Raw genomic sequence first — 21,321 nt, forward strand, 5'->3', positions numbered from 1 at the left:
GAAATTTCGTAAGGCGGTGCTTTCGTATCCCGGGGTACCACTGTACATTAAATTCAGAAATGCACACTTTGTGGTTCTGTTTCTTCCTGAGCAGAGAGTTGAAGAGACGTTTGGGTCCAAACACAGCAATAATCCAGTGTGAGGCCACTTCACCTGCCATGGATCAGTGCTGGGGAATCCTGTTAACTCCAGAGCTCTCTGACAGAGAAGGCTAAATGTCTCACAGAACTACAGTTCACAGGTTTCCCTACAATTGAGCCTGGGCAGTTAAAGTGGAATCAAACTGGATTATTTCTGCAGTGTGTTTTGGACCTTGGTTTTAGTTTGCTTAAGTAACTGCAGGCTGTTAAGAGATCCAAAGCTTTTAAGAAGTACTGTATGTGGGAAGTATTGTGTTGTATCACTGACATACAGTCTTCATCTACACAAGAATGTTGCCAATGTGGTTTATACAAGATGATGAGTGTCACTGGAAAAATGATGATGATGATGATGATGATGACGATGACGATGACGATGATGATGATGATGATGCCTGAGTTATATCCCTGGCTGTCTTTGTCTTATCCTTAGGAGCTGTTTGTTCAGTACTTAGCCACCTATTCCTACAAGCATGGACAGGGCAAAGAGAGCAAAGCATTAACCTACAGTGACCTGTCTCATGCAGCCGAAAAATCTGAGACCTTTCAGTTCCTAGCAGGTAGGTTTTTACAGAACCATGTAAGTAACATCACTGTTGTAAAGTAGCCCACAAAATGTGGGACTAAAATGGAAAATGTTGCATATCTAATTACATTCTTGGGGACCTATCAAGACTTTAGGGCTGCTTCTGTGCTAGGAACTAATGGGAGCATCCAGGCTATCTGCAGACAAGCAAGTGTGGAATGTGCCACTCATCTGATTGATGATGTTCATGGCATTGACAGATACTTGGGTCAAGAGTATCCCTCTTGATAGAATCATAGAAGAGTTGGAAGAGAGCGCAAGGGCCATCCAGTCCAGGAATAAAGCATTCCCAACAGATGGCCATCCAGCCTCTGTTTAAAGACCTCCAAAGGAGACTCCACCACAATCCAAGGAAGGAGTGTGTTCCACTGTCAAACAGCTCTTCCTGTCAGGAAGTTCCTCCTAATGTTGAGGTGGAATCTCTTTTCCTGTAATTTGAATCCATTGTTCTGGGTCCTGTTCTCTGGAGAAGCAGAAAACAAGCTTGCTCCATCCTCAATATGGCATCCCTTTAAGTATTTAAACAGAGCTATCATATCACCTCTTAACCTTCTTTTCTCCAGGCTAAACATCACCAGCTCCCTAAGTTGTTCCTCATAGGGCATGGCTTCCAGACCCTTCACTATTTTTGTCGCCCTCCTTTGGACACATGGCTCCAGTTTCTCCACTTCCTTTTTGAATTGTGGTGCCCAGAACTGGACACAATATTCCAGATGAGGCTGGAGCAAAGCAGAATAGAGTGGCACTATTACTTCCCTTGATCTAGACACTATACTTTTATTGATGCAGCCTAAAATCGCATTGGCCTTGTTAGCTGGCGCATTGCACTGTTCAGCTTGTAGTCTACTTGGACTCCCAGATCCCTTTCACATGTAGTTTCATTCAGCCAGTTGTCCCCCTCCTATATCTATGCATTTCATTTTTCTGCCCTAAGTGCAGTACCTTACATTTCTCCGTGTTTAAATTCATTTTCTTAGCTTTGGCCCAGCTTTCTAATCTATTAAAGTCATTTTGAATTTTGATCCTCTCCTCTGGTTTATTAGCGATTCCTCCTAATTTGGTGTCATCTGCAAATTTGATAAGTATGCTCCCAATTTTGTCCTCCAAGTCATTGATAAAGATGTTGAACAGCCCTGGGCCCCAGGACAGAGCCCTGTGGGACCCCACTGGTCACTTCCCTCCAGGATGAAAAGGAGCCATTGTTGAGCACCTTTGGGCCGGTCAACCAATTACAATCCATGTAACCCATACTTTACTAGCTTATTTGCAAGAATGTCACAGGGGTTGTCTGAAATGATTTGTGTTCCGGTATGGAGAATAAATCATGTGTCCAGAGGTACATTGTTTTGCTTGATCCACTATTTTGTACATGGCTCAGTTTGATGAAGCATTGGGTACTGGTGAAATAAGATCTGAAAGACAAAAGGAACCAATAGGTACCTTTCATTCATTTGTCCTTTCCTTGATGCTTGTATTCTGGAAGTGTAAAATTCCCTCTTGGGAATCAGATTCCATGGTGAATCAGTGGTCTACACATAGAATTAATTATTTTGTAACAATTGGAAAAGTATTTGATTGTAATATTATGGTGATATTCCTCCAGATATCCTACCAAAGAAGATCTTAGCAAGCAAATACCTGAAAATGCTTGAGAAAGAAAAGAAAGGGAAACAGAAGGAGGAGGAGGAGGAAGAGGAAGACAGTGAAAATGAAAGTGAAGATGAAGAAGAATCTTAAGCATGAGAAGTGATGCTTTTGTTGCATAAACATTTGGAAATCCCTTGTGGCCAAGCTGACTCCTGCACTATCTGTATTGACTGAAAACAGAGGAGCAAGTGGATCCTCTAGCTGCTTGAACTACCATTTTTGGAGAGACTTGGCTGTGGGACTCAGTATGTACAGGTTATTTCTTTTACATCCTGTCCTTCAGATGACTACTAATGACATGCCAGGCGTACTTGTCAGGAGATCGTCAGTCTTCTGTATAGAGGTTTCATTTTCTTTGCCCACATTGGGCAATCTTCAAAAATTCAGCTATTTTACTTGCCAAAATGATGGCTCTTCTTATGAGCCGCAGCTTAGAAAATTACTTTTGTTTCTCTAAAAGGGAGCTGTTCATTCAGCAGCTTTGGAGAAGCCCAAACACATATTGCAATGCAGACTGTCCAACCTAGTTGGAAATAAAAAGAACTCATTTTCAGATTTGTTGGTTGTGAATACAGTGAAAAAAACAAAAAGCATGGTCTTAAAGGGAAGGAAACAACCAACCTGCTTTTTTATGACAGTATGTGTATTTGGCAAATACATTTATTTGGAAGACTTTGAATATAGATTGTTTGTAGAAAAGACATTCTTGTTTTGATATGAGATTTATGTAACAGGACTTTTTACCATTGGAGTAAATGAGCAATATATTTTTGTTGCCATGGAAAGAATTGTAGGAACTGCGCACCTAGAGTGGGGCAAGTTTTATAAATGCAGATGGATTTAGATTTTCATAATTTAAAGTAACGTATTTTGTATGCTAACATGAGTATTTTCTTTTATTTAAAAAAAGCTACTAGGGAAATAAAGCATCCTGATAAAAGCCATTTGTCTTTGAAGTAAGTGCTTTGTAGGCTTTTAACATCTGGACTGAGTGGGCCAGAGGAGAGTGTGGATGTTGCAAGCGGTAGACAAAGTAGATTTTTTTTCAGACTCCAAATTAACTATCCTTTTGGGGTAGTTTTTGAAGCGACAGCTATGTTAGCCTATCTCAGTCTAAAATAAATGGGATGTGTGGATGAAGGAATCGAGCAGAACCTTTGAGGCTAAATGACTTACTTTAGCAAGAGCCTTCATAGATACCAATCCACTAGATGCAGTGATGGGCTTGGAAGTATAACCACAAGCATATTGGAGTTGCAAGCTTGTGGGGTGGGTTCAGAATGTATCCTATTACTACCACTTGTAATGCCCCAGTCTGATGTGGGTTGAGAAGACTGGTAAACACAGAAGCTCTCCTCAGAGTTACAATTCAGGGAGACATGTGCTAGCTAGTCTATTCTTTCATTTGTGAGCAAAACATTAGTGTTACTGAAGAGCCCTGTTATGGACATCTACAGTCTGCTTTGTCCCAGGTTTTTGCTTCCATCCATGCCTGTTTTGGCTTCCTACTCATTCCCCCCCAAGGTTTACAATTTTGTCTTGTCCATCCTGTTGGTTAAACTAATGCATCACAGGCTACCTGATCTGGGACAGGGGTTTCTTTTTCCACTGTACCGGGAACATAGAACTACCACCTGTTACCACTCAAACTTTGATTTTCTTGAGTTTGGACATGTTACACTTTGAGCGATTTAAGGAAAAATATTAAGCTTTTCAAACCTGGTCTTGGTTGATACGGAAATCATATTAGGAGTATTACTATGTCTGCTTAAAAATCAACACGCTGTGGTCATTCTCCATTATATTAGCTGCAAGAGCTGTTCTCAAACAGTCATATGCTAGATGGTCATTACTAAAAGGGATGAGGTAGGAAGTAGTTGAAGGTAGGAATGGAAATTCATGGAACTTTGTGCGCTAAAAGCATATCATCCAGGCATTTTGTTGCAAGCTGAGGTTAAACAGTATAGTAGGGGTAGAAATATAGCCCTCCAGATGTTTGACCGAAATTCCCAGCATTCCTCACAACTGAATATGTTGGCTGGAACAGCTGGCACTTTCAGTCATGACATCTGGAGCACCCCTGCAAAGAGCCATGTTGCTTGCAAAATGAACATAGTAATGCCTCTTTCTAAAGCTTCAAGAGGCCTCCAGGGTCCATGGAATATGAACATGTAAAGAAACTTTTTGCTATTCTGTAGAAATAGCAAAGTGATGAAACGGTGAAAAAGAGACAAGTCATCCTGAGGTGTCACAGATCTTTTCCCAGCAGTGATACTGGCCACGAGTACCACTCCATAAGCATCCTTATGCAAGGTTTGTACCAGATCGTATAGGGTACCCCCCACCTTCCTGTAGCCATTAAACGGCCACCGCTTTGTATGTATGGGTACACTGGGGCTGTAATGCCATCTAACACAGGGTGAGGAGGTGATGTGCAAGGAGGCAGCGGGTACTTATTTGTACAACAAATTTGAAAGCACTTATGCTCTCTTAATCCAGGGTGAGTATATGTCACCAGCAGGAACTAAGCCCTTGTCTCCATCATCTCTTAGGTTAACACTAATAGTTCCACCCTGAAGTTCTTGAAGAAAAGGGAAAAAGGGATCTAAAACAGAGATGTTGTTAATCCCACAAAGCAACTAAAATTACTAAGAGAAAATGATGCATTTGAACTTGTAAATATGAGTAATTTATTGACATACTATGAGGCAGAAACAAAATTGACACCATACAAAATAACTTTATAAAATATCATTCACATATTTCGTCAAGATTTACAGCATTTTCAGCTTGTTACATATGTCATATGGAGGTAAAAACACTATGCTAAATCTTTAGTAGTAGTAGTTTATAATATATACACACACATACACAAGAAACCAAAACAAATGTTAGTTTGTCATGAATTTATTGCAGAAGTAGTGCAAAGTATTTTACTAGCAAGCTGTAAAACAGACATTGAAAAAGGAACCAGTGAAGTTTAAAAACAAGACAATAGATGTTAAAATTTCACAGTCTTCTGAAGCTTCCTTCAAGAGTTTCTCCTCACCCCACTCCTAGGTGAACCAACTCCCTCCACACACCTATTGCAATGCATTTGAGGAATGAAAGCTACCAACTGTTGAAGAAATTTGATCTAATATATCCAAGCCACAGGGCATATGTTGCTTGAAATTACCTTGATACTATCTAAATTTCTGGGGTTGGGGGTGTGTGTGGCTTAACGTTGTGGCTCAGGCTTCCAGCCTTCCCAAGCCTTTATTAGCTTATGTCTTTGTTCAACATACAATTGGAATCACAGGGTTGGAAGATACCACCACGGCCATCGAATCCAACCCCCTGCCCTAAAGGAAAACACAACCAAAGCACCCCTGACAGATGGGCATCCAGTCTGTTTAAACACTTCCGAAGGGGAGACTCCACCACTCTCCGAGGCAATGTCTCCCACTGTCTAAGAGCGCTTACTGGAAGGACGTTCTTCCTAATCTATAGGTGGAATTATTAGACTGTTTCTCTTGAGATGGAAAGCAACAAGGAACACCCCCCTCCAGGTCTCACTCTTGTTCCATTATTATAAAGCGAGTACATAAACGACGAGGGAACATATATTGTCTGTTTTAAAACCTTAAGATCCTTTTTCTCAAAATTCACTCTGTAAAAACAGTCACTACATCCTCTACTGTACAATGCAGGGCAGACTTGATATCAACTACTGAACACACACCAGTAAAGGATAAGAATTATCTAGCTAAGTGAAGAGAGACCAACTCTCTGAATTCATTATGGGGATCCAAGAAGTACAAATTAAAAGCCAGATAGCCAGTAACAACAATAAAACTAATGAAAGCCAAACATAATGCTCTATGAAATAAAAAAGGAACAAAATGCAGCATATTCAGGCTCTTGTTTCAATCTTGAGGTACCTGTAAGTCTTACCATCTGCCCAAAGTACTATGGTACATTAAAAACATGTTACAGTTCTTTACCATAAGCCAATTTACAGGACATTATTACTGAGAAAGTGCAACAATGCTGATCACTCATATGCAGCATATTAAAAGGATGGTTACTCTTTTATAAAATATAGCTTTACTTATAGACCCATTGGGGCAGTTTTGTAATACATACATTTTTTCCCTGTTGATTTGAGTCTCTCTGCAGAAAAAAAAAATCTCCTTTAGGGTATAGCTTAAATCCTGTCATTTAGGAATGTTGGTGCTGTTTTTGTTTTGTCTTTTTTGCTTTTTTTCAATATTAAAACTAAATATAATTTTACGATTCCCATGCTGTATTGGTTATTGTTTATAAAGTCTCCAATCTTCAAAAGCAATAATATATTACAACTCAGTCTCCAAAAAAAAGGTAAGTAAAAAAAGTTTTATATAAAAGGGTATTCAAACTGTTATATAAAAGCATGCAGAAAGTTATTTGATGTTCTAGTCCCTTACCTGACATATGCACACACCACTTCCACTTTTTCTTTTTCTTACACTTAGGTAATAGTAGCTACATATACACACATTTCCACACACACTGAGCACCCCAACAGAACTCTGCAGTCCTTAATGGCAAAGTCTGGAAGACCAAAATCCAGCTTTAATCTATTGGTATGCATGAGTTTCAGGTGTCCTCATGGAGTCATTTTGCTTCTTCTTTTACACAGTCCAGAAAGAATTCAAAGATATAGCTGTGTTAGTCTGTAGAATCAGTATGTAGAGAGATCTTGTAGCACCTTAGAGACTAAAGAAAGAAGTTGGCAGCATGAACTTTCGTAGACTTAATGTATAAAATAAGTCTAGAATTTTAAGTTAAAAAATTGACTCCAAAAAACTTGGGTCGAGTTATCCCATGGGCCAATTGAAGTACTGTACGTTACCTCTTTTTTAAAAGAAGGAATCATCCCCTTTTCTGAGTAGAGTGGCAAAAGGTGAGAGCTCAGCCCACCCTGGGAGCACCTAAAAGAAGCACCAACCCTTTGGGTGAGCACCAGCAGTTACGCCTGCTGGAATTTTCTAAGTTCTTTGGCATCATTTTCCTCTGCTGTATCCTTTACAAGCTTTGTTACATGCCCATAATTTTGGCCCCAAAACCTGCTCTTGACTTATACATGAAGTTGAGTATACAGTCACTCCTCCATTTTTGCGGGGGATCCGTTCTGGACACCCCCCCCCATGTGAAAAAAATAAATCACCAATATTCAAGCCCTATTGGCTTGAATGGTGGTGTGCACCCCATTTTGTCCCCCTCCGTTTGCTGCCCACAAACAGGCAAGGGACGCAGATTCCAAGTCCGCAAAAACAGAGAGGTGACTATATATGGTAAGTCTGCTTCCTCAGATGCATTTGGTGAAATGCATCTGAGGAAGTATACTTAAGTCTAGGAAAGCTCATGTTGCCAACTCCTTTCTTTAGAGGGGGCCCAAACAGACAGGCCAAAATAAAGCTGCTTCATGTCACTTTGGAGGTATGCTGTTTAAATGACACATGTATCTTAAGAGACCAGAAGCTGCGCCAAAGCTGTGTTCCAGTCCTTAGGACACATGCATCATTTAAACACCATACCTCCAAAGTGACCTGAAGCAGTTTTATTTTGGCCTGTCCTTTTGGCCCCAGAGTCTTTAAGGGGCTACAAGATCTCTACATACATTCCAGGAAGCCACAGTTAACTATAGCCTCCCTTAAATGTCCAAAAGGAACTGAAGTTAATGGCTACTACACAAGGCATGACAGGGAGCGTTCAAGCCAATAACCATAGTTTCCTGGTTTGGATGGAAAAGGAGGCAGTGGTTCATTGTGGCTTGCTGGCTTGTGTCACCTCCCAAACAAAAAGAGAACACAGGTTGCTCATACCTATTACTTTAAAGCTAGGATTTTGATCAGCCACGTCTGCAGATTTGCTTCCGTCACAAAAATAGATGAAGCATCTCACTCAGAGCTTGGTCTGCACACAGGGGCATCCACATCCCAAGACTAAACTGCCAAGCGACTTCCTGCTAGCACAAAGTTCAGGAGCTCCACAGAGCTTGGTGTATATGGCCACAGAAATGTATGCATAGAATAGTTTGAAATCTAAGTATGAATGCTTTCTTCCTATCTTGTTTTTTTAATTCCTCCACATTACATTAGATATTCCATTATGCTGTTTCTTTTTTAGTTTCATACATGAAAAAATACTTTCATATTTTCTTTTTTTAGTCATTTTTTATTTTCTTTTTATTTATTTTTTTTAGAAACCCAACACAGTTTTCAGGTTTGCTGATAGAAAGGATTCATTTCTAGCACAGGAGTATGACTTGATTTTGCTATGCATTGGGACTCAACGCAAAAGGCACAAATAAGAAATCAAATGCATTTTTTTAAAACATCCCCGCTCCCTCCCCGCAAAGATATCCTTGCCTTCAGAGGACAAGTCATCACATATTGTTTGGTCACTTTGGACAATCTCAATGTGAATTTGAATAAATTAGCACCCAACTGCTTAGTCTGAGGTAGATCCAAACTGGAAAGAGAGCTGGGTCCCCACTGCCCATTTGCCATTCTCAATAGTCTTGAAGACAGAATGATGCTATGTCAGTTACAGGATGGGGAAAATCACTATTGCAGATTTTCAGCATATTTACATTTTTAAAAAATAGTCAAGACTTCTCTTTGACACAACTATATTTCAGTTGGAGGAATGAATCAGTATCTATATTAAACCCCTAGCCCTTTCAAAAGACATTTTCTCCACATATCTCAGGATTATGTTTGGATCAACAGCATGGCTATATCTTAGAATCAAATCTAGGATACATAAATTGGGGTAGAATGAAGAAGACTACTGGCAAATACCTACATTGCTTCCTTAAAAACATAGTTTTAAGGATATACCATTATTTATTTATTTATTTATTCATTCATTTATTCATTCATTCTCTTGTGCCTTTATAGGGAAAGATCTAGTCTTACTAAATCAATGTTTTTGCATATTCTGATCTTGGACAAATTTAATGTTAAGGCTTAAGTCAAGAAAACATCACCACATAGCATTAAGCAAGCATGTAACTAGAAATTAAGGTACGTATACTGCATTAATACTAATTCTCCCACTTGGAACTTTTCTAAATGAATGTATGGAGTGAAGTATACAGTCTATCTAATCAAATGGAAGCTCTACAAACACTGCTAATAGGTAGAAGTAAAATGTGCTAATTTAACAATTTGCTAGATCCTACAAGCCTGGAACCCTGCAACACTCAGGCAGCAAAAGGGTGTAAACTAGTTAAGGCTGCAAACCATTACTCACTTACCTGGAAGTAAGCCTCACTGAAAACAGTGGGACTTACTTCTGAGTAGACATGTCTAGAACTGCACTGTAAATATATTTCTGCTTAGTACCATTTGAAATAAGGCCCTTTACAACTGTCCTCTATTTACCAACCAGCAGAATTTCAAAGGATGACCAACTTCTTAACAAAACAAATTTCAAGCCTCATTCTTCTTCCAGGGAAGACGGGAATACACTTCTGTACAATACAGAAGTGCCTAGATATTTCTCTCACCCTTTCCCCACTTGGGTTGAGTTTAGCTGAACTACCATGCTACTGAAATAAATTAGACAACTTAATAATGAGTTACACCTAATATTTTCAATTGGAACTAACTTAGTCTGGATTCCCCACACAGATAACTAAGTAACTTATGCACAAACCTATAAGTAATTGCTTTCACTAAATTACAAATTAAAGTAGCATCCAGGAGTTGTCAGTTTAATTGGAAATGTTCTAAATCACAGCCAGATTACATCAGACATTCTGGTCTTTTTCCCCACACTTCTACTATCTGTTGCTATTATGCATTAATCATTGCTGGCCGACTAGTTTTCTTCAAATGCATTGAGGTCTCATAACCTGCAAATGCTGGAATTATGAGACCTTTTCAGAAAACAGACAAATAGTGAGCCCACATTCTTTATCTGGGAACACTCAGGTAGCACAGCTATTTCCCTCCAGCCCTTGGATTGTTCTGTTGGTGTGCATTCAATGTGTACAATTTTTAAAAGGTACATCTAAAATCCCTTCATGTATGAGCAGTCCTCAAGGGAGAACAGAAGACATTGTGGCTTTTACAATACATGGAGTGGGGGGGAGAGAGTTAAAGAAGTTAAAACACACCTCCTGAGTAATCTATGGGGTTCTAATCAGCAGTTTATATCAGTAGAACATGTGAGATGGGAAAGTCAATAGCACAACAACTCTTCTGTCTCCCCACACCACTTTACTGCATTAAAAAAACCTAAAAAGATGCTGACAATACTGCCATCTCATCATAGTCAGAGGTAGTTTTTTGTTTTTAAAGGAGGGCAGAAGGCCCAGATCTTTTTCCCAAGAAGCATTTATGTCCAGGGCATAATCTTGAGAGATTCACAAGACTGAGAAAGGTCAGAGCTATTTGTATATATCATTCTTACTTTGTTGCACTGGTCTTTTTGGACAATTTAAATCGTCTAGAGGAAAAGCTGCCTGAATTCAGAGATCTCCCAAGAGGTTATAGTTGCAGACCTTATGTCTAGGCTCACTTTCAAAGCAAAAGCAATACCCGCCTTGAATCCCACTGTGGGTGAGAGGCGGGATATAAATCCTTGAAATAAATGAAATAAAATAAAATAAAATAGCAGCATCCTTCTCTTCAAGAAGGAACTGTGATGTTAGATACTTGCAATCATATAGCAATTCCTGTAATTACAAGATGATATGCTGAATAGACGTCCTCTTACAAAGTTGTCATCAGGCTACATCCTTACATTCTTTATGAAGTACTGACAGGTTATGAATAAAGGATGCTGGGAAAGGCAGCCTTTTGATTTTTAAATGTTAGTATTTATAGTAGGGGCTTGCCAGCTGTCACAGTTTGGTTGTCAATCATGCTAATTCAAGAAGAATGTCTATGAATTTCGTACAACCTAGCACTGCAATACATGGAAGAACACTCACGCATCAGAGAAAGTTTTCTGAAACCTTCCTTCTCTCTGCCTTAAGTGACTGGATAAAATAAACATAAATCTCTGGCCACTCAAAAAGAAGCACCCTCCTTGCCAAAGTTTAACATTTCCCCTGCCGTGCAGAGTAAGGGGACATGTAAGGATGGATTTACATAAAAGCTTTACTTGCAAAAGCAAGAGCCATTCTAATAGCAGTCTTACTGAATCAGACCAAAAGATGAATCAGGAAAGAATCTTCTTTCCCAGTAACCACAAGGTCTCCAGGAATAAACTTTAGCTGAGGAAGCTTGCTGTTCGAGGACAAGGATGGATTGGTCAGGATGAGGGTCTAAAACAAATTTTTGAATGGAATTGCTTACTGTTTCTGGCAGGCAAGCTACAGGTGCCCTGGGCTGCTGGTTCACTACGAAAGTGACTGAGCTAAATCTGACTGTTCAGCAACTTCCTATGTCCCATGCCTAACACTGTACAACAAGGAGGGGGTGACAATTATGTAATTTGAAAGGCAAACAACTTTGTGCTACATAATAACCCACTTTTGAATCTTCAGAAAACTTTTGAAATAAATTGTGATGGTAGGATCTGTTATTCAAATACAAAACTTCCAGCACAGGATTTGGGGCATACTTTAAGTGTCACTCAGACATTGTTAGCAGAACATACCTGACTGAAGCCTACAAACTTTATTAGTGTCTGTGTAATTACTCTCCCTCCACTCTACTGTCAAAAGGTAAGAGGAACTACAGACAGACCAATTTGGAAACCATTAGTAAACACAGCTAATTTTGGATAACACATTTCACTAACATTCCAGAGTACAAGCACAGTTAATAAATGTCTTACATGATGAGCCTCAGCATGACTTGAAGTAAATATCCTATGTCACAGTATGTGATTTATGGATAACAGACCTATAATATAAGGTAGCAGTCTTGACAGCAATATGCTTACTTATACAAAGCAAGATGTATCCAATCAGAATAATGTGATGATTGCAAGACAGTTTTCTACAGTTTCATTTGAGATAAAAGCACCTTTAGTTGCACCTGAACTCATTTCAAGATCTGAGGCATGACCAAATTGTTGTACAATGAAACAGGACACTCATAAAATAAAATAAAACTTTTTTTTTCCTTTTGGCAGATTTAGAGTTTATGTAAATTACTGACTGGTATAAGGAAAAATAGCATTTTTAACAATAAAGTTTCAAGGGGGAAAATACCTAAATCTTATATTTTTAAAAATTAACACATAATTTCATCCTAGATTTAAAATGTTTAAAGCACCTTCCAGTATGCACATGGACACTACTGAATCCAAAGAACAATACAATTAGTTCAGCATGCCCCAGGGAGCACTGGATTGTTGTTGTTTTTCTTCTTGAACACCAACCTCAAATACAAGACGGTCAAACTTTTAAAATGGGAAATCTGAAATCAGCAACATGGAAGGAGGGATTTGCTAGTTAAAGGGAAAAAGGAGTCACCCAAGTCCTTGGGTGTATCTGAAGTATCGTTGTGAATCCTGGCCAAAGCACCCCAAATGCACTCACATAATGTGCTCAAAAGTGCACACAATGCTTATATATTATTACATTTCTGGCCTGGAAACAACAGTATGAAAAATGCAATTGCAAGAGTAAAGTTGACTAATGCATAGTATCTTTGTTACCCCTAATGAAAGAGATGTAACACATAAAATCTGCAGAAGTAACTTGCCTCACAGTTCACAAGGTATACAGACAGTTTCCTATGGATTGTATCCAACTTGCTCTTTCTGATCAATGATATTAAAAAACCTCATATGGCACCTGACCTTGGATAAACAGTCAGTCGGTGGCACCTGACTTCTCAAAGCAGAAATCAGTAGGTCATAGCCACTGAAGTCTTTCGGTGAAATTTGGCTGCTTTCAATAACGATAAATTCTCTTTCACAGAATGTAGGAGGTAGTTTTGAAATTTGATCTGCTTGCTGCCTGAAGAATATTCTACTTAAATCTGGCCATGTCATTACATTCTCTTTTAATACTTCAGGCAAAAACACACCAAAAGAGCAGAAGTTTAAATGAGGCTCAATAAGGTACATACTGCATTAAACAAACAAGCAAGCAAGCACTGGGTTTAAGATGATGAAATGACTGACAGTGGGGAAAAGTGGATGAATGCCTCGACAGCAGCTTTTCTAATAAGTGTGCTGAATGTAGATCAATACTGTAGAGAACACACAGCAGATATTTATTTGTGCCCCAAAAGATTACTAGATAAAGAAGGAACAATCTGCATTGCAACCTTTCCAGAACACAGGAATTCATCAAGACTGTCCCCTTAACTAATACAGAAGCTTGAGAGTGAAGTTACAGTGGTCTGGCTTCTCTAGCAGTCTTGCCAATTTCCGAGGAATTCCCTGGAATCCGGGGAATTTAAATCATTTATTTCTAGGGATTTTGACTGAATAGTAGTAACAAATATTGGGGAATTCTGGGGATTTTGGTAAAACATTCCAGGGAATATCTTCGAAGCTTGTTGGCAACACTGTTCTCTAGGTAGGGAGCACTAGGACACAGGATGAAACACAAATCCAGCCTCTTTTGCTCACTTTACACAGCTACTCTGACAGTCCTGTTGAGACAAGTCCTTTTAGAACATCCCAAGTGAATCAGATGCCAAGATTCCCCATCATATTTCTGTTGCGACAAACAAAGAATTCTTTATAAACAGGAAGCACAGTAATGGTAAAAAATAGTACTAGAGCATTTGAGAACAAGGTGACTGGAGCAGGGGAAGGTGTTCTGTAAACAAAGTGCATTTTGGAGAAGGATAGGGAAGTAACCATGGAGTGAAGGCAGATAAAAATCCAACAAAATACACAAAGCAAAAGAAGCAACCTCTGCCCTCCAAGGATTTGCAGCTAAACACTAAATGGATAAAATCCAGAAAATCATATGTGCATTGAGTTCATCTCCTTAATACTGTAAAGTGGGCCTTTTCACTCTAGAAATACAGCAATGAACACAGAGTGTTTCCCTCTTGGTTAGACCTAACACTATGTACACTATTAGTCCAATAACTACAGCAGATGCCAACAGAAAGTCCATTACAGTAAGAAAGTTAGAATAATCAGTGCAATTACATCCTGCTTGAGTTTTCTCCTAGAAATGATGGCTAGGAGGCCTTTAGAAGCAAGTTGTCAAAAAGTACAAGGGTACAACAAAATATACTGCATGGTCTCCGCCACAATCAACGGCCTTTTGAACACAAAGCTATCATTTAAACAAAAGGAAAATCTGTTTTTGAAGAAATATACTGTACTCTAATGAAAAGATGCTATAGAATCTACAACTATGGATGACTAGAGACACACATATTTACATTCTTTTTCATATGTTAAAGATGTTATGGCTTAAGAAATGCCATAGGAGTTTGTTCTCTGGTTAAATCAGACACAGCTACATGACAATTTATAATCCTCTAAGCAAAAGGCTCAGTCTTGTTCCTGCTGCCCAAAACATCAAGGGATAGGAGGAAAGGTCTCACAGGTTGATCAAAAAGATTTGATGACTTTTCAGTAAGGGCAGAGCTGAGTGGCAGAGCACAAACTTGACAAGTAAAGGATCCTGGGTTTTATCTCACATACCTCCAGTTCAACAACAACCACAACAACAACAGCAACAACAACAAAATACACACAAACCTAAAAACCACAATCAATCACAGGTGATATGAAAGACCTCTACTTGAGGCTGTGTTAAGCCCCTGCCAAAGTAGAAAATTCTGGACCAGATGACTGGCATAAGGCAACTTTCAGTGTTCCAACCATTCTTCAAAATTCAGCATGGGAAAGGGACAATGAAGACAAATTCAATTTTCATGGCAGGAAGAGGGATAGGGGACTATTATAACCTTTAAGAGATAAGGCTTGGTGCTCTTACTAGTATTCTGAAATTTTACTGGATATTTCTAATCCAATTTTTCTGGTATTCTTTTTAAAGGCTCTGATGGGACTATTCAGCTACATCTATGTCATGGTGAGCAGAAGCAAAGGTCTTTTCCCTATTTTAATGTTTGAAGAAATGCATACCTCCTCCATATCCAACAACCTGAAGCACAAAAACAGAAGATACATACTTCTTATCTCCTCATGTTGCTTCTACAACCCACTTATATTTAGATGTCTACTGTGATGTGTGATTAGAATTTCGGGCGCATGCAAAGGCTTTTTAGAATCTAGCTGTAAACACAGGAGCAGCCCGACAGAATGTTCAGCTTGTGCAAAGTAGACAAAAGCAGGGAGGAATCAAGAGCAGAGACAATGTCAAGAACCCACCTTCAATAACTCCAACACAACCCAACTTGCAGACTTCATTTGCAGTTACACAATATATATTAGAAATTAGTCAAAAATTACTCCCCCAATAAACAAATTGGATTTTTAAAAATGTGACCAAGCTATTGCAATGGTCTAGCTGTTACCATAATAAATTTAAACTGGGCTTCAGCTGTTTTGCTAGGTAGCTCAATTGAATCTATGGTTCAGACTGAAGCTGAAGAGGACATGCAAAGAAATTGGCTGGGCTCAAACCAAGACCTAATTATGACAGCAACTCCAAGAGCCAGAGGAGAGTCGCCCATGGCTTTCCGTTCCTACACCTGTCTTCATTTCTGGCCCACAAAGCACAGCCTCTGAGCAAAGGGCAGCAGTGGCAATCTTATGTGCTACAGAAGACAGGAGTGCTTTCGTCATCGGGGGGAAAAGTGTGTTTAAAAGGCACAAGAGACCAATTTATAGTACATGTGTTTTTTTAAAAAGTAAAATGGCTTCATTACTGGTTTGCACAATGCAATAGCAGCATTGCTATCAAATGCTGTATTTTTTCTTTTATTTTTTTGATGCTGATGAAATTTAGAACAAGGAAAGTGGCAAACAGGCTACTGCTGTCAAATCTCCATCATGCATATGGCTCCATGTGTTTCATTTTCTTAAAGCTTTCTACTTTATGAAGTTTCTGTAATGAAAAGGCAAAGGCAAAGCTTCATGTTAACAGAGCTTAGATATCAGCCTCTTGCTCTTCCATACCAAGATGCTATATGAGTTTTTAAGCATCAAACTAGTAATGGCATAGATAAATGTGAAAGACATTCTAATTCTTACAGAAAACTCCTTAAGAGTGAAATACAAAAAAAGACTGGTGCAATAACAAGCAATGTAATTTTAGCAACTGAACGTCAGTGCCAATTTTAACCAATTTGGGAAAACTTTTTAGAAAGAAAAAAACCATGACAATCCATCAGATGCAAATTTTTCTAATGAAACCAAATAAAATCAGATTAGAATGACAATTTCCTAGGCTTATTCAAAAAGGAAAAAAAAATCCAACCATATTAGTCACAAGGTAAGTTTACATTTGAAGTAATTTTAAAACTAAAACAATCTGATTTTAAAAGAATGCCAGGTATATGTCAAAATCCTAGATTCACTCTCACTTGCTGTAAACTCTTCCCCTATTATTATTCTGATGGATAATATTTTGGATAAAATTGTATGAAATCATTCACCTGAGATATTGCTGTGCTTACAAGTGTCACTGTAGTAAATGACCACTTCTTTGTTTTAATTTGGAATTTTGGTTTATGCATATATTATAAAAAGCAATTGCTGTGCATATTCAGAGTGCCCTACCTTTTAAAAGTGCATTGTCAATTGCTCAAAACAGTTTTACACCCCTCCCTCCATACCCACATGCTGAATTTTGCTAGGCATTAGTTTACAATGCATTTAATAGGGGAGGGGGGAGAGTAAAAGCCATTGTTAAGATTACAGTACACAAGATTAAAAGAGAACCACATGCATTTCTCCTTTCTGATACAATAATATCCAAGTTTCAGGAAACCATAGCCCTCCTTCTACACAGAAAAATATGCACTCAGAATTGCCACGTGGGTCAGTAAAAATACAACATTAATTCTTTGGAGAAGGATCTGCACAAGCTCCTAACTATAGTTGTTAGCATATATCTGCATACTGATGAATATGTTTCAATGATTTGAAAATTAGCAAAAAGAAATCTATACGGGTGCCAAAGAGCATCTAAAAATAGCAGCTACTCCCTTTGTTCTTTACAAATTAACAACAAGCATGACAAATTTGTTGTGACCTGGCCACCCAGTTCTAGAGGGGCAGACAACGATGATACCATCATTTCTGCACACCTCTTTCTTTCTGATGGAGGTACAAGGTGATGGAGAAACAAGGAAAGAATGTCTCATAAGCCACATCCCAAAGGAGTCAGCTAATTACAACAGAATTTCAAAAGCAGGATATTATCATTTAAAAACAAGCTTGCTCATCAAATGAACAGTGGCCAAACGTGAATGTGGCTTCACATTTTAGTCTATCCACTAACACTAGCTGGAAAGTGCAAGTTCTCTATAAAGAAAAAGCTACATACCAACTGCTGAACATAGGTTGCAATTGGCTTTCCACAACTGAATGAGACAGACCCTAGTCTGGATCTAGAACTGCAGTGTACAGAAAGACACACGTGTGTTGTGCCCCCGCGCCCTATTCTCCCCATAGATAACTCTTGCCCCAAAGGCCTGTTGTTCTAGCCACATCGATTTGGCAACATGAGGCACTGCTTACTAAGTGCAGACTTCAACAGATATACAACACAAGTTAGACCCCTAAAAAATTATTGGCAACAAAAGAAATGAGCACTTACTTGCTCAGGCATTGACAATCAGTTCTGCAATATCAACCTATTTCTAACACAGTCTGATCCCACTCTCCCCACTTCACTGAATGGAGAAATGAGAACATATCTTACAAAAGCATCTATTCTGCTTTTCAGAAGAAAGAAAATAAACCTGAATTAATCTTAGGAAGGTTTTTAAAATACTGAAAAAAGGACTCAATCCAAGGGTTTAGATTTTTGTTCTGTTTTAGTCATTGAAGTTCAATGAAATCAGATTAGGAACAAAATTTCCTGGGCATTCTGCTATAGCATCTTATTAGTGTTCTTGTTAGCACCATTCATGCAACGGTGGTTCTAAAAAGTCATTTCAAATAATATTGTACAAACAAACAGAAGCTTTTATTTCTAGGCCTTTGAATTAATACCTCTCCAAAGAGAATGCCATTCCTCCCTCACTTTTTCTTTTCATGTTAACATATGAAAACATAAGATTAACATATCCCTCCACAAGTAAAATGCCAGATTTCTTTCCTTCCATTTCTACAGATAATTGAACAGAATAATGATATTTGTGCTTGAATAAGTCAAGAACTGTTCTTTCATGCCTTTGCAAAAACTAAAAACAGTTAAGAGCTGAAGAATTTACCCAATCCAGTCATGTCCTTCCTGAAACAAGCTATATAAAAGATATATCAGGTCAACCTCTCAATGTAAGTCTGTTGCATATTCCTATTTTTACACAAAGTACTGCTACAATATATCCTCCATTCATGGGTAAAGTATCCCACACAAGCCTGTTAAAATAAACAGAGACTTACAAAAGCCATGGTTGATGAGTTCTGACCCAAATCACTAGTGTCCACTTGGTAAGTTTCTCATTTTCAAATCCAAAACATTATGATATGTTAACAGAACTATGCTGAGTACTCCTCACTAAATAAAAATAAATAGCATCTAGTCATGTTAATACTGTGAAACACATACAAATTTTACATTAATTCAAACATAACAGTGAAAAAGATTGTACTGTATCACCACAGACCCGTATTCTTTAGAAAAGCTTTGGAAATTAAGTGTCACAGTCCTATAGGACCAATTCCATGATTAGTAATCAAAATGGATTTTTAAAGGAAAAATACATCTTTTTTTTTAAATGGCACACTTTGCTAATTTTTCAATGGACCTACTCTAAAGTACACATAAGCTCCTTTTTCTAGTTGAAATAAATCTGTAATTCAGTCTACAAAAAAATTAAAGACAGCACAATGAAAGACATTCATGAGCAAGCTTCCAAAAATACTTTTTTGCCCACAGACCCCCACAGACTGTTCCGCTATAAGACAGCTAAAGACAACCCAGGATTCTCTCTTTTTGCATTTCAATAATAAACTTTTGTGAATGCATCCAGAATGATAAAATACTTCAATGGCACTCAAATTAATGTTTGGTTCTCTTTTCAGGAATAAAAGCAAAATCATAGTTTTTCCCAAGCCCATTAAACCTGAACTTGAGTACTTTCAGATTAGGGACATACAGGTATATATGGAGAAAGGCATAATTAAATGAACAGTATTTTTTTTAGCCCTGAGATCACAGCTCTAGATATAGTTATGAAAGATGGGTTTTGATAATTTTTTTTCCTTTTCTCCCGACAAGCAAGTTTTAATTTTGGCAAATCCACACTTCTAACAGCCGTACAATTTTGTACAGGTCTGCAGTTTGCAATTCAGTTTGAAATTCCGGACGGAAGGCTTCCTTGCAAATGGAAAAACTATAATAATTTTTTAATAAAAAAAATAAAAGATGCATCACTCATTGCTGGCTGTCACTGTAACTTGCGCAACTGTTGGTCTAAGTGCAGCTGGTCTCCTGTGAATCCAACTCAGAATTGAGTTACTGAAATCATTGCAGCAATGTCAGGCAAAGTACATGGTGCGTAATGTATCCTGATGAACCTGAACAGCTTTTGCAAGTGCTTGATGATCTCTGCCATTGCTCTGACCAGAAGTGTGACTCCCTTCAGCACTAGAAAATGTAGAGGAGGAGAGAAGAAAAAGAAGGTCTCACTTTGTTACCTGTCCCAAAATATCTTTAAATATAAGACAACTGAATGTGATACTCAGCCCACATCACATCAATGAAAACAATAGACTAAACAAGAAATTCAACACAGAGATTATTATTCACCTGACCATTGGATATGTGCCAGCTATGGAAAGGAGATTAAGAAACCCAAGTACTTCAGCTTCCAGCTTGTAGTGATGGGATTCAGGGCATCCCATGTACAAAGCTGGCTTACCAAAAGCTGGGACGCAGTACATACAGACCGTTCCTGAATCCTATCATGGAGCTACATGGTGACTGGAAAACAGCCTTCATTTGATTTTATCTGAATAGTAGGAGATTCACCTCAGCTAAAGGAAACTTTGTCCATGTTCTCAAGTTATACAACTATATGACACTTCTTGCCTATGCCTGTTCCATTGGCCAGGGGCTGGTCAGGGACTAACCCAGCCCCTGACCAATGGGACAGGCAAAGGCTAACTAAGCCTTTTTATTTTTTTTCCCTTAGTATGAGCTATGGCAGTTATTCTAGAGCAACAAAAGATTGCCTCTACTCGGTTCTGAGTCACAGAAGTCCTCACTAATCCAACTAGCTCCAGTTCACCATGCAAAGTAATTTTCATTCTGTCATACAACATCAGAATGCTGCTAAATCTGAAGCATTCCCACAGCCAAATATGGTGCTTACATCAAAAAGATCCAGAAGGTAAAGCTGTGTGGACATTTACACAAAACACCCACATAATACACATAACAGCCGTATAATCTCTTAAACTGAATTCTTCTGCAGTAATACACATACACACACACGTATTTTATTACAAAAGAGACATCTTGGATTAAAACATTTAAGAATATACATACCAAGAACTAAGGTGAATCACACTTAATGTGGAAGGCAGGAATATGCCCGTAGAAAAGCAAACCCAAATCTATTACTTACCTATCATGTTCTTTATCCACCAGATGATACCTGGCTCTGAAGGCAACCAGGTGTGCATAGTATGCTGGTGCAGGGATTGAAACAGAGCGGGTACAGCGTACATACGTATGACACAGTTGGTATGTGAGGATTTGAAGTTCATCTGAAGAGAAACGATTGTCATCCCAGAGAACATGGTAATGAGATGGTCTGCTTGTTCCCTGAAAACAGACCGCAAAGTGTCAGATAAATGTTTCTTTCCTCCACTAGAAAAAACATGATTGGTTGGATG

General features: G+C 38.5%; 2 protein-coding genes across 4 annotated transcripts in view; one reads left to right on the forward strand and one right to left on the reverse strand.

The window, feature by feature from the left end:
• Positions 1-4,176, forward strand: part of CHRAC1 (chromatin accessibility complex subunit 1) — a 10,243-nt gene extending 6,067 nt beyond the window's left edge. Inside the window, exons 2-3 of the mRNA XM_042465388.1 lie at positions 574-700; positions 2,330-4,176. Coding sequence (XP_042321322.1) covers positions 574-700; positions 2,330-2,463 — 261 coding nt within the window. The 3' untranslated portion in view covers positions 2,464-4,176. The remainder of the gene's footprint in view (positions 1-573; positions 701-2,329) is intronic.
• A 9,925-nt stretch (positions 4,177-14,101) lies between these two features.
• Positions 14,102-21,321, reverse strand: part of AGO2 (argonaute RISC catalytic component 2) — a 39,706-nt gene continuing 32,486 nt past the window's right edge. For all 3 annotated transcript variants that reach the window (XM_042462490.1, XM_042462489.1, XM_042462491.1), the window contains exons 18-19: positions 21,051-21,250; positions 14,102-20,068 (exon numbers count right to left, since the gene is read on the reverse strand). In XM_042462490.1, the coding sequence (XP_042318424.1) occupies positions 19,960-20,068; positions 21,051-21,250 (309 nt within the window). In that variant the 3' untranslated portion in view covers positions 14,102-19,959. The remainder of the gene's footprint in view (positions 20,069-21,050; positions 21,251-21,321) is intronic.

The sequence above is a fragment of the Sceloporus undulatus genome, chromosome 4 (assembly GCF_019175285.1).
Source record: "Sceloporus undulatus isolate JIND9_A2432 ecotype Alabama chromosome 4, SceUnd_v1.1, whole genome shotgun sequence".
Taxonomy (NCBI): Eukaryota; Metazoa; Chordata; class Lepidosauria; order Squamata; family Phrynosomatidae; genus Sceloporus; species Sceloporus undulatus.